Source organism: Mauremys reevesii, linkage group 2, assembly GCF_016161935.1.
Source record: "Mauremys reevesii isolate NIE-2019 linkage group 2, ASM1616193v1, whole genome shotgun sequence".
In the NCBI taxonomy this organism is placed as follows: domain Eukaryota; kingdom Metazoa; phylum Chordata; order Testudines; family Geoemydidae; genus Mauremys; species Mauremys reevesii.
The window spans coordinates 200,475,738-200,490,159 of record NC_052624.1 but is presented as its reverse complement, the minus strand read 5'-3'; the positions used below and the strand labels follow the sequence as shown (position 1 = coordinate 200,490,159).

General features: G+C 38.5%; 1 protein-coding gene and 1 long non-coding RNA gene across 4 annotated transcripts in view; both read left to right on the top strand.

Moving 5' to 3' along the window:
- NDUFV2 (NADH:ubiquinone oxidoreductase core subunit V2) overlaps positions 1 to 14,422 on the top strand; it is a 41,529-nt gene that overhangs the window by 18,529 nt on the left and 8,578 nt on the right. For all 3 annotated transcript variants that reach the window (XM_039524394.1, XM_039524396.1, XM_039524395.1), the window contains 4 exons: positions 8,762 to 8,824; positions 8,905 to 9,021; positions 11,729 to 11,897; positions 14,258 to 14,367. In XM_039524394.1, coding sequence (XP_039380328.1) covers positions 8,762 to 8,824; positions 8,905 to 9,021; positions 11,729 to 11,897; positions 14,258 to 14,367 — 459 coding nt within the window. The remainder of the gene's footprint in view (positions 1 to 8,761; positions 8,825 to 8,904; positions 9,022 to 11,728; positions 11,898 to 14,257; positions 14,368 to 14,422) is intronic.
- LOC120397843 lies at positions 2,257 to 3,980 on the top strand. The gene is made up of 3 exons (XR_005594034.1): positions 2,257 to 2,335; positions 2,883 to 2,957; positions 3,843 to 3,980. It is a non-coding gene; the product is annotated as an uncharacterized LOC120397843 (long non-coding RNA).

Sequence of the window (14,422 nt, the reverse complement as noted above, 5' to 3'; positions counted from 1 at the left end):
CTCTCCCCACCCTCATTTAAGGCCCCAATCCTGCTTTCATTTAAGTCAATAGCAAAATTCCCATTGACTTCAGTGGTGCAGAATCAGACTCCTTATGTAGAAAAATCTAATGAAAGGGGGAGAGACTGCCTAAAATAACCCAATTTGTATTCCTCTTTGCTTTTTATACTATTTTTCAATTTGTACTGATGGGTCTAATGTATACTAAATATAAACTACTCTCTAAAAGTAATGTATATTTAGTATATCGGATTACCTTTTCTATAATTCTTATCAGAAAGGGAAATTAATTGTAAACAGATAAGTATATTCCAGTTGGGGCTTACATAATTTGGAATTGAAGTAGGAGCACATACTATTAACATGCACTTTGAGAGTGTTAGTTTTGTTAATTTTAGCATTTATATATGTAGCACTTTGAATGGGGAAGTAGTCTCCATAATATTTAGCAAATGTAACTTTTCGGTGGACGTGTGTTTAAATAAGGAAACTACAAACTATGCAAGGAGACACTGTAAAATGGCTAAATCAGTTGTGGGTCTGAGTATGTGAATGTCGTACTCCCCTGGGGGTGGTTGGTTCTGTTGGCATATTCTGGATATGAATTCATATATGGGGGAAAACTCAGTCTTACCTTCTTATATGCCACTACATGCATGCTGCCAGTTCCTGTTTCCTGCACACTGGTGTCCAGATGCCCCCACTTCTAAACTTGCTAGCTGTTATGGGTGGGATTTCAACAGACTGTAAACCCAGATCTTAATCTTCCAAGGTACGCTTCAAGGACGCGATCCAAAGCCCAGATGTCAATCGAAAGACAGTCCTGACTTCAGTAGGCTTTGGATCAGGCTCTAAGTGAAAAGAGGATCAGAGAGCATTATGTGAAACATAAATAGGTCTTTCAGATGTGTGGTGAATTACCCTTTTAGTCATTTTCCCTTTCTGAAATCAAATGCATATTTCAACAAAACAAGAAAGAAACCTCTCCTGATACTAGATGAGAAGTTTTCAAAGAGACCATTTAGTATGCAGGAAAAAACAATATAGCACTAACCAAACCATTCATACTGATCTTGTTGGAACAAGAACCTAAATCTGTCTCCTCACAAACACCAGAAAATGGAAAACTAAGGCTGTTGATTTAATCACAGTTAACTCACGTGATTAACTCAAAAAAAATTAATCAGGATTAAAAAAATTAATCGGGATTAATAGCAGTTTTAATCGCGCTGTTAAACAATAGAATGCCAATTGAAATTTTATTAAATATTCTGGATGCTTTTCTACATTTTCAAATATATTGGTTTCAATTACAACACAGAATACAAAATGTGAAGTGCTCACTTTATATTTTTGATTAAATATTTGTACTGTAAAAATGCTAAACAAAAGAAATACACCGCTACCTCGATATAACGCCACCCGATATAACACAAATTTGGATATAACGCGGTAAAGCAGTACTCGGGGGGGGGGGGGGTGCCGCACTCCGGTGGATCAAAGCAAGTTCAATATAACAAGGTTTCACCTATAACGTGGTAAGATTTTTTTTTGGCTCCCAAGGACAGCGTTATATCAAGGTAGAGGTGTAATATTTTTCAATTCACTTCATACAAGTACTGTAATGCACTCTCTTTATTGTGAAAGTGCAACTTATAAATGTAAATTTTTTTTGTTACATAACTGAACTCAAAAATAAAACAATGTAAAACTTCATAGCCTGCAAGTCCACTCAGTCCTACTTCTTGTTCAGCCAATTGCTAAGAGAAACAAGTTTGTTTACATATATGGGAGATAATTAGGGCTCTACCAAATTCACGGTCCATTTTGGTCAATTTCACGATGTTGTAATTGTAGGGTCATGACCCAAAAAGGATTTGAGGGGAGGGGCAAGGTTATTGGGGGTGGTGTTGTGGTACTACTATCCTTATTTCTGCACTGCTGCTGGTGGTGGCGCTGCCTTCAGAGCTGGGCAGTTGTAGAGTGGCAGCTGCTGGCTGGGATCCCAGCTCTGAAGGCAGAGCTGCTGTCAGGAGCAGTGCAGAAATAAGGCAAGTGACACACAGCTGATTAGCAGAGCGTGTGTGCATCCAGCAGCATGTGTTCAGGTGCCCCTCCCCCTTGCTGCTTTGCAGCCAGGTTGCTCCTGCAGCTGCTCCCAGGACCCTCCCGCTGGCAGTGAAGAGTAGTGGGGGGGGCAGGGAAGGAGGATGCTGATGTCAGGGTGTCCCCCTGCTCCTGTACCCCATTTCTGCAGAGCAAGGCAGAGTGGACAGCCTGGCTCAGGACTCACAGCTGCTGCAGTCTGAGGTCTGAAGACTCCAGCTTCTGGGTGGTGAGTGTCTTGTTTAAAGAGAGAGTGCACTGTCTCTGAGACTTCCCCAACAGCCAGCTCACACGGCCTCTGTTTCTCCCCCCTCCACCCCATCGCTGCACATGTACCCCAGCTCTGCAGAGCAGGAGCAGCAGAGACAGGGCTCAGATTTAGGACAGCAGGAGAGCTTTCAGTGAGTGCCTTAAAGAGAGTGCACAGTGTTTCTCAGAAATTTCCCCAGCAGCCAGCACACTTACTCACTCTCTCTCACACTTGGGGTGGTGGTGTTACTTCTTCTTGGTACTTCCTACAATGCACATATATTCTCTGTAATTTCATTCTTTCAAAGTGTGTTATTTTAGTGTTTTGACTGGTCTATGCATTTCATAATTTTTATTTCTCTTACACTTAAATTTAATTCTTTGAGTAGTGAGTTCTAAAATGCCTAACCTGTCCTGGATGGAGTAATTATCCCTATCGTAATTTTTAAAATATATAAAATATATATAGGTTTTTTGTTTCTATTGGTGGCGCACATCCGCACTTACATTTTTTTATGTGCACCAAGGTATTCCGCACATGGAATTGAAAACAGAGGGAACGTTGGTGGTAATACTGTGACCCCCCTGCAACTCCCTTTTGGGTGAGGACCCCCAATTTGAGAAACGCCAATCTCCCCCGTGAAATTTGTATGGTATAGGGTAAAAGCACATGAAATACCAGATTTCACATGAGGAGACCAGATTTCTTGGTCCGTGATGTGTTTTTCAAGGCCGTGAATTTGTAGGACCCTAGAGATAATACTGCCCGCTTCTTATTTTCAATGTGACCTGAAAGTGAAAACAGGCATTTGCATGGCACTTTTATAGCTGGCATGCAAGATATTTGCATGCCAGATATGCTAAACATTCGTTTGCCAGTTCATGCTTTGGCCACCATTTCAGAGAATATGCTTCCATGCTGATGATGATGATCATTTAAAAAAGAAAAACTGCATTAATTAAATTTGTGACTGAACTCCTTGGCGGAGAATTGTAGGTTTCCTGCTGTTTTACCCTTATGCCATATATTTCATGTTATAGCCATCTTGGATGATGACCTAGCTCATATTGTTTATTTTAAGAACACTTACACTACAGATTTGACAAAATGCAAAGAAGGTACCAATGTGAGATTTCTAAAGATTGTGGACATTGCTCCACCCATCAAGACTCAGGTTAACAATTTTACCCTCTAGACCTTTTTGCACAGTGCTCAATTTCTCTTTCATACACTTTATCCAGCAATTTGCTTGAGACATCTGCTCTGCTGAGTGGACTGTATCCTGGTCTTAATGATTGAACCATGTTAATGAAGTGTGGGTTCTCAATCATACGGAAAGGAGATTTTGTTGCATAAACAAAGCGGGCAATTTTTTCATCAATTATCTCTTTTTGTAATCTGCTGGTTCTTATGGCAAATTTATCTATAGTTGTTTCTGGATGATGGAGATTTTTTATTTTATTTAATTTTTATTTTTTTGCTACAGTGACATACGTGATGTAACTGAAACACTATCGTTGGCATATAACTCTGAAACCATAGAAAATGATGGTGATCTTGAAGGTGGATAGTCTTGATTTTTATCCACCCTGGTGGCCAAATGCATGTTTCAGATTGCTTAGTGGGTGAGGTAATATCTTTTATTGGACCAACTTTCTGTTAAGGGGGGAGGGATAGCTCAATGGTTTGAGCATTGGCCTGCTAAACCCAACGTTGTGAGTTCAATCCTTGAGGGGGCCATTTAGGGAACTTTGGTAAAAATCTGTCTGGGGATTGGTCCTGCTTTGAGCAGGGGGTTGGACTAGATGACCTCCTGAGGTCCCTTCCAACCCTGATATTTTATGATAAGAGAGACAAACTTACACACAGCTCTTCAGGTCAACTTGTTACTTGGACTTTTCAGAGGCCAAAATTCATAATTTAATTCAGATGATTTAAAATAAAGGGTGTTTTTTTGCTTAAAAGGCAATTTATTTCAATTTTAAAACTCTTTACAGTTCACAGAAGACTTTATTTTTAAAAATGCCCATCCTAATGTCTTGAAATGATCCCGCGTGAAGGGGTCTTCCTGTTTAAAAATAGAGAAGTAATTCTTTAGGTACCAGAGCTACAGTTTATATGTCATCTGAACCCTGTGCCCTTGCTGAGTTCTATTGACTTTAATGGAGCTCTGCATGGGTACAGGGATCTACCCATGTAGTCAGGAGCAGAATCAGGGCCTTAGTGATAAACCTTCTAAATCCAGAAATTTTCTCAGATTTAGAGCGAAGAAATAAAACATTACAAAAAGAGCAAATACCTTCAGATGGAAATTTTTAATTTTATGTCTGAGAGAAACTGAAAATAGGCGTAGTATCTTTCTATTTTAATCAGGGCAACTAGGATCAATTTGGACACAAAGTTGCAAATGGCATAGTGGTGTAATAAATGTATGCTTTTGGATATTAGAATACTTTGTATTCCATCTGACGTCTATTTTGAGATTAAAGACTAAATGTAGCATTATTAATTTTTGATAACTTTCTAAGAGTGATTTAGGAATTTGCAGGAATACTGTGAAATTTTCTTATTTGAAATTTTTTTGTCAAATCAGATTATTTATTATTGTATTGAAACTGTGTAGTATAGGCTAATGTATCTGGATAAGATGCCTTTTAATAAATGCTGGTAAGATTCAGAGCCAGGATTCATGGATCTGACCTTACTGTTGTCACAGAATCTCTCACTTCAAAAACCTAATTAGTTCCTGTCTTGTGTAAAAAGAAACTATTGTGCAGTTATATATTTTTCCTTTAACTACTAATACAAATTTTCATAGTTGCTGGCCTAACATTTAATATTAGAGTCCCAACTTCTGACATGTAAGAGTTAACATTCAAGGTGAGATTTTAAATGCTTGCAAACTCATCTGAAATAGTAGATAGTTTAGTGTTTATAGATATGAGAATCCCTTATTAAAATATCCTGAATTTTTCTTTAAAAACAGATTTAATGGGACCATATCTGGGGGTCCCCAGGTAATCTCCATACAAGACTTTAAAGGAACTGGTACATGAAATAGCAAGCCCAATAGCAAGGGCTTTTAATGTATCTGTAAACTTGTGGGTTGTACCCTGTGTTTGGAAAATTGCAAATATAGCACCTATATCAGGGGTAGGCAACCTGATTTTCAGTGGCACTCACACTGCCTGGGTCCTGGCCACTGGTCCGGGGAGCTCTGCATTTAATTTAATTTTTAAATGATGCTTCTTAAACATTTTAAAAATCATATTTACTTTACATACAACAATAGTTTAGTTATATATTATAGACTTCTAGAAAGAGACCTTCTAAAAATGTTAAAATGTATTATTGGCACGGGAAGGCTTAAATTAGAGTGAATAAATGAAGACTCAGCACACCACTTCTGAAAGGTTGCTGACCCCGACCTATATTTAAGAAGGGGGGGAGGGGAGGTGGGAAAGTGATCTGGGAAACCACAGGTCCATTGGTTTGACCTCAATTGTATGCAAGGTCTTAAAACAAATTTTGAAAGAGTAGTTATGGACTGTCATAAACAGATAGTTAAGGGTTAAAGTCTCTTTTACCTGTAAAGGGTTAACAAGCTCAGTAACCTGATGAACACCTGACCAGAGGACCAATCAAGGGACAGGATAATTTCAAATCTCTGTGGAGGGAAGGCTTTGTCTGTGTTCTTTGTTTGAGTGTTCTTCTCTCTTTGGCTTTAAGAGAGGCCAGACACATCTTCAAGTTCTCCAAGTTTTCCTGAAGTATTTTCTTCTATTCAGTCTAGTGAGTATTAGAAAGGCGGACTAGTTTTATAATTTAATTTCTGCATTTGTAATTGTGTGTTTGCTGAAGGAATATCTTTATTTCTGTTTGCTGTTACTTTGATTATGCTGAGGAGGAGGGAGGGGAAGTCTCTCCAGTTCTTATAAGTTAGACCCTGTATTTTTCCATCCTGGTATTACAGAGATAGTGTACTTTCTTTCTTTCTTTTAATAAAATCTTTTCTTTTTAGAACTTGATTGATTTCTTCCCTTGTTTGGATTTTCAGGGGAAGGGGAGGGGGAAAAAGTGAATCCCTCTTTGTTTGATTCAAGGAGTTTGAATCAAGGTATCTCTCCCAAGGACAAGGGGAGGGGGAAGAAGGTGGGGGAAATGGATTATTTCCCTTTGTGTTGAGATTCAAGGTGTTTGGATCTGTGTTCCCCAGGGGAAGTTTTTGGGGGAACAGGGAGTGTGTCAGACACTTAAAACTTGACTGGTGGCAGCAAGAACCAGATCTAAACTAGGATTTTAGTTTAGAGGAGTCCATGCAGGTCCCCATCTTGTGAACGCTAAAGTTCAAAGTGGGGAATAAACCTATGACATGGACATAGAGGTTAATGGTAATTGGGATAAAATACAACATGGTTTTATAAAAGGTAGATCATGCCAGACCAACCTGATCTTTCTTTGAGAAAATAACTGATTTTTTTTAGACAAAGGAAATGCAGTGTGATCTACCTGTATGGTTCAATGTGGGAAATTATTGGTTAAATTGGAGAAGATGGGGATTAATATGAGAATTGAAAGGTGGGTAAGGAACTGATTAAAGGGGCGACTCTAACTGCTCATGCTGGAATGTGAACTGTCAGATTGGAGGGAGGTTATTAGGGAGTTCCTCAAAGATTCGTTTTGGGACTGATCTTCTTTAATGTTTTCCTTAATGACTTTAGAACAAAAAATGGCTGTGTGCTAATAAAATTTGTGCATGATGACAAAGTTGGGAGATGTTGCCAATATAGAGGAGGATCAGAGTATCAGACAAGAAAATTTGGACAACCTTGAAAACTGGAGCAATGGAAATGGGATGAAATTTAATAGTGCAAAGTGCACTTGAGGACTAACAAAAAGCATTTTTGTTGTAAGCTGGGAACATATCAGTTGGAAGTGACAGAGGAGAAAGACCTGGGTGCATTGGTCAAGCACAGGATGACTATGAGCAGCCAATGTGATGTAGCCATGAAAAAGGCTAATGCAATCCTCGGATGCATCAGAGAAGATATTTCCAGTAGAGATAGAGAAGTGTTATTACCATTATACAAGGCACTGGTGAGACCTCATCTGGAAATGTGTGCAATTCTAGTCTCCCATGTTTAAGAAAGATGAACTCAAACTGGAACAGGTGCAGAGAATGGCTACTAGGATGACCGGAGGAATGGAGAACCTGCCTTACAAATGGAGATTTGAGGAGCTTGGCTAACCGAATGAAAGAAGAAGAGAGATATGATTGCGCTCTAGAAATATATCAGAGGGATAAACACCAGGGAGGGAGAGGAGTTATTTACATTAAGGGCTAATGTTGGCACAAGAACAAATGGCTATAAATTGGCTATCAGTAAATTTAGGCTTGAAATTAGATGAAGGTTTCTAACCATCAGAGGAGTGAAGTTCTGGACCAGCCTTCCAAGGGAAGTAATGGGGACCAAAAAACCTTACTTATTTCAATATTGAGCTTATGGAGGGGATGGTATGATGTGATTGCCTACAATGGCATGTGGCCCATCCATGACTGATAATAGTAAATATCTGCAACGGCTGGAGATGGGTTGTTAGAGAGGGAAGGTCTCGAGTAACTACAGAGAATTCTTTCACAAGTGTGTGTCTGGTGGGTCTTATATGCTCAGGATCTCATTGCCATATTTGGGGTCAGGAAGGAATTTGCTCCCAGGTCAGATTGACAGAGAACAATGGGAGGTTTTTGCCTTCCTCTGCAGCCTGGGGCAGAGGTCATTTGCCGTCTTGAAGCAGAGAAAATGGTGGATTCTTGTAACTTGAGGTCTTTAAATCAAGATTTGAGGACTTCAGTAACTCAGCCCGAGGCTAAGGCCTACTGCAGGAGTGGGTGGGTGAGGTTCTGTAACTTGTGATGTTCAGGAGGTCAGACTAGATCAGTGGTTCTTAACCTTTACTGCAGCCTGCACCCCTTTTGGTTCTCAAAATATGTTCTTGCACCTCTTATCAAAAATCAAAATATGTTCTCGCACCCCTTATCAAAAATCGTTGAAGTAGGTCCATTCTTTAAACCTAGATATGTTTTTTGTTTGTATATTACAGTAATGGTTAAAAAATGCATAATGTTAATAAATACATAGGTTTGATTAAACAAAGTAGTTATACTTATGTGCCTCTGCTTAATTTGTGTGTTCGATGATTTACCCTCTAAAAAACATCTGGCATGTCTTGCACCCCCAGAAAGGGCATCTCGCACCCCCAGGGGGTGCATTCACCCCAGTTGAAGAATCACTGGACTAGATGATAGTGATGGTCCCTTCTGGCCTTAAAGCGTGTGTGTGTGTGTGTAAAAAAAAAAAAAATAAATCATATTTTGATATGTTTATTTCCTTTTTTTCCTTGCAGCACAGAGATACTCCTGAAAATAACCCAGATACTCCATTTGATTTCACACCTGAAAACTATAAGGTATGGAGAAAAGGGCATGTTAAGTATCCAAATCTGAATCTTAAATAAGTGTTGTAAACATTTTTTTTTTTTTTAACTAGAGAATAGAAGCAATAGTAAACAACTACCCAGAGGGACATAGATCAGCTGCTGTGATTCCAGTACTAGATCTGGCCCAGAGACAGAATGGATGGTTGCCCATATCAGCGATGAACAAGGTATTTAATCTGTTTTTTTAAAAAGCATTACTGTTACTAGTCTTTGAGCTAAATCTTAGCTTTACTAGTAGGACGAGAAAATTATAATTTTGATACTAAAATATGTTAATTCAAGAATTTAAATTTTGGCACAGGATCATGAGAATCCCAGAAATTCGGAAATTTCCCTGTAGGAGAATCCTGCCTCTGCACATAATGCTTGCTTCATACTAGAAACTCCAAAAGTATCAGCAAAGCAAAACTTAAGTGAACTTTATTCAGACTTGCTATGATCTTTAATGAAGAAGGTTAAAGCAGAGGTGTGGGAGATTCACTGCTGATGGGAAAGGAGAGAGGGACAAAGTACTGGTTAGACTCCCTTTCTTCAGTTAGAGAATCCTATCTGTGCTGCAGCTGTATGTAATACTTTATCTGGAGTATGTGGGAGAAACAGTGCTCTAGACCAGCATTTCTCAAACGGGGGTCCACGGACCCCTGGAGGTCTGCGAAGGTACTCCAGGGAGTTCACAGGTCCTGCTGATCAACTCCTCCACCTCCCTCCCGGTACCTCCTGCATGCCAGGGAACAGCTGTTCAGCGGCATGCAGGAGGCGCTCAGAGGTAAAGTAATGTAACGGAAATGTAGACATTTTCTTCATAAATAACCCAGAGTTTTGCTGGGAATAATGTAGCTGTTTCAACTCCTGTCTCCTCATGTGCCCCTTCAAGAGGTAAAAAACACTTTCCAAAACATCTCTGGGAGAGGTGTCATTTCAGGAAAAAAAAAACAAAAAAAAACAGTCCTATGGCTGATCACTGTATTGCGTTAGTAGTTTTTATGATCTTCTCAGTCATGTTTGCCAGATGAAGTGACACTAAGCTGGAGGTCCTATAAATGCATGGAGGTCCTATAAGTCCTTTTCCACTTAGTTGATCATTTGTAGGACCCCGCTTAAAATTAGCTTTGCTGTAATGCGGAGGCTCGGAAACAATATCATTCAATGATACAGTTATTTGTACTCTGACCAAGTTCTCCAGTGCTTTCAATTTTCATTCCAGCAAATAATTATTTTTGATGTTGTCATGCTGCCTGCAGTGGCTCACGACTGAGAGTGCCATCCTCAGTGCAGACTGTCAGGAAGCAGGGCAGAATCTCCAAACTGGCTGTACACCTTCTATAATTAGATTTCACCAACCTAGTAACAAGTTTGAGCTCCCTAAATCTCAGTCACAGTCTTACCTTAGAGTCACAGACTAGCCTCTAAGGGAGGGATTGCTCAGTGGTTTGAGCATTAGCCTATTAAACCTAGGGTTGTGAGTTCAATCCTTGAGGGGGCCATTTAGGGATCTGGGACAAAAATCTGTCTGGAGATTGGCCCTGCTTTGAGCAGGGGGTTGGACTAAATGACCTCCTGAGGTCCCTTCCAACCCTGATGATCTATGATTCCTATCTATCTTGCCACCTAAGCAAGCTTGACTTTGTGATAGTTGCTTTACACCAAAAATCACATCAAAATTCAGGTTACTCCCAGTCCCAAAGACCAACTAATCAATTTGCACCTTAGATCTCACACCAGAGACAATGCTTATAGCCAGTCCTGTAACAAACTAACTAAAGGTTTATTAACTAGAAAAAGAAATGAGTTATTTACAATGTTAAAGCAGGTACACATACAGACACAAATGAGTTAGATTTTGAAAGATAATAGAAACTTCTATAGTAAGCAGACTCTGTCTTTTAGAGCTAACCCAGGCAAAACAGCTGGGGACTCCTTGCTTATGCTTAGAAATCCTCTACCCTCAGAGTTAAAAGCACCATAGAAATAATAAATTCTCTTTCACAGGCATTTTTATTCCCTTCCCCGGTGTTCAAGCTGTGATGGGATGAAGGCTTGGGCATACCCTTTTCAGGGCTCTGAGGGAAGCAGTCAACAAAGTCTTTTGTCCACAATGGCTTGTCTGATGTCTATAGACCTTTTTTTTTTTTGGGGGGGGGGGGGGGGGGGAGGGGTGAGGGAGAGAGATGACACTTCTTCATGGGTGCAAACCAGTATTTCACACTTCGTGATATTTCTTTCCTGAGTGGATTTACAGTTTCAGAACAAACATTTTTAGTTACAGAACAAATACTTAAGTATTACCTGATAGCATGGGTTACAGATATTATAAGTGAGAATAACACATGCAGCAATTTACAAATATTTCATGAAATCTAAACACTAAATGCATGTTTACAAGTCTAATACCTGTTCTAGCAATATTAACAGAAAGGTGTGTCAGACTGGTGTCTTGTTATGCACTGTTCAGTGAGGCTTGGGGCCTGGGCATGAGCTGGCACCTGGTCTGCCAGCATCACAGATGTAATTTTGTTAGTTTGGATTATTTTTAAGTATTTTCTTTGGGATATCCGCTGTTGGTACATCTAAGTCAGAGTATGCCTGGTTACTACTGATGAGAAGGTTTAATAGCTCAGAAACATGAACTATATAAATTTCAATCTGTCACTTGTCAAAGGTCTGAGAGTCATAGTGGTGATCTGTTATAGCTATCTTCAGAACACAAGAATGCAGAAGTAATTTTTGTATTTTTTCGTTTGTATACTACTACAGTGTTGTGAACCAGAATTAATATAATTAGTGCTTTTGAAAATATTGCATTTAGCTGCAAGTATTCTAGTAATGCCCTACAAAAATAAAAATTAGAAAAAACATTTCTTCCCCATCCTATAGGTTGCTGAAGTTTTACAGATGCCTCCCATGAGAGTATATGAAGTAGCAACTTTCTATACAATGTATAATCGGAAGCCGGTTGGAAAATATCATATTCAGATCTGCACAACTACACCTTGCATGCTGAGAGACTCTGATGGCATACTGGAGGCCATTCAGAAGAAGCTTGGTATGATGCAAATTGATATTGTGGTTTTTTTTCAGTGTTAAAAAATGTTTAAGTTCAGATTTTTTTGATGTCTAAGGTTTAAATTGTGACAACACAGTACTCACTGAGAACTAATGCCTTTTCTTGGAGGGGGAAAACTAAAAAGTTATTTGGGAAAAAACACTTCTAAATATGCTTCCTGGGCATCTGCTAAGAATTTTAGCAGAGCCTAAAGAAGCCCCAAGCATTTGTGACCTCACAGTGCACGTTCTCCCTCCATAGTCTGTTAGGAACAGGGATTGCCAGGAAAACTGATATGAGAGAGACTGTAAATGTCTTGCTGTAACACCCAGTTCAATTCTCTAAAATAATTGTCTTAACATTAAGGACAAGAAAAAAACTGAAGCTGTGTAAAACATTTTTATTCCTCAATTTTAGGGTGTTTGCAATATTTCCTGCATTCTACAATATTCCACAAATTCTAAGATTTCATGAAAAGTTGGGGGGGGTTCTGTAGCAAAGATAAGTACCCCCAAAATGTAAGAGAGAATTTTCTGCAACCAAATTAAAACACAGGAAAAGGGGTGATATCAACACTCCATGCTGTGAACTTTAGTCTAATGGGGACCATTTTAATAGTGCTGCTATTAAGCACAAGTGATTTATTCCCCGTCTTAATTGTTTTAAACAAGGAAATTGAATTAAAAAGATCTACAATTTAATATTAAGGTTGCACAGATAAAATAATAAAATCAGGAAATCAGTGAAGTGATTGTCTAAGGTTGTTGTAACTGTTCACATTTGTACATTACACTTCTCAAACACTGCTATGCATATTACTTACTATAAATTACAGTACAAGTGCCAGCAAATAAAGAGCTGCTAAAAAGGGTAGCCAATGCAGCCAGAAGGGCTCCCCCATCAAACAATCAAAACAGCTAGGAATTGTAAGGTGTCCTGAAGGTAACTCCCACTAAAAACCTTTGCTTGTTAAGTCAGGGAAGAAGGGTCAAAGGCTGTCTAGTTGGATGGTCTGTCTCCAGCCACAAGTGTTCATATCTAAGAACTTGGAGCTCAAGAATCTCAGCCAATCTTTGGTGTCAGTTTTTAAAATATAGGCAGTTTTTAAGATACACAGCTCCCAAATAATGAAAGACTTTATAGGTCAAAACCAGTAACTTGAATTTCACCAGGAACCAAGTAGGAAGCCACTGCAATCTCCTAGAGTACACATGACTTCTTCCAGTTGTTTTGCCTTATAATATGTGGTGCTTTTGCATAGGTACACAAAATGTCATGAATGCTTCTTGTTAAATAATAAAACTTTTGACAGGCTTGCTATAATGTCCTTGAATATATGCTATATGCTTTTAGGAGTAGTGTAGCTGAATTTAACATAATGAAGACAGTCTGTGTAGCAATTATCCTGGTATAGAATATAATCTTTTTAATACTTAGTAATTTTGGATCTTTATTATTTAAAAAATTAGTTCCTTAAATATTGACTGAAAATCTACCTGGCTGACATAATTCTGTGGATCTGACATTAAGATGACATTCTTTTTGTAACCTGCTATCAAAATGGAATTTGTTGGGATAAAATATGGTATGCAGTGCTCTTTGTAGTCCCCTGGGAGCCACGTGAAAAAGTATTTCATGAAGCTGTTCCAGGGAGTGTAGTTTGAAATGAAATACATTTCACTGCTACAGCTATCCTTACAGAAATTGACCATATTCACAAAATCGTGATCTCTTGTTTTTTCCCAGCTGCTGCTATTCATCTAATTTTGTTTGCATAGTTTCATTGTAATAATTATTAACCCATTGATAATTTATGCCCAGTACTGATCCTCTTTAAATCAACGACAATATTCTAATTGACCTAGCACTGGTCATGCATATCAATAGCACTACTTATGGTATTAAAGTTAAGCTCATACACAACTCTTAGCAGGATTGGGGCCTTAATGCCTGAATCTGCAAGGTTCTGACCACCATGCTGTTGTAATATATAATCCCTTTTTAAGTAACTTCTCCTATTGCATTGCTTCCTAAAAATAGAACAGTAGTTCTACAATTAATCAATAATACCTACAATTGGTTTACAAAATGTGTTTATGAAATAGGAAGCAGGTCTGTAAATCAGGTTTTAAAATGTATCTGAGGGGTTTCAGTTTATGAAGCTTTTTTTACTTAATGGGAAGTGTCTTGGAGCTGTTTAAGTGTTGACATTAGGAAAATAGTCCAAATCATGTAAAAATATGGTACAAATGTTTTACAACATGAAGTGAAATAACAGTAATAGATTAGCTGTGAAATATTTAAGGTTTTGCGTTAAATGTATTAATCACCACTTAACCTAATATTCCTTATTACTGTAGGTATACAAGTTGGGGAAACGACACCTGATAAACTTTTCACACTGGTAGAAGTTGAATGTTTAGGCGCTTGCGTAAATGCACCGATGGTACAAATAAATGATAATTATTATGTAAGTATTTAATTCTGTTTGAAAGGTACAATGTTTTGTTTAACTAGTATGTTAA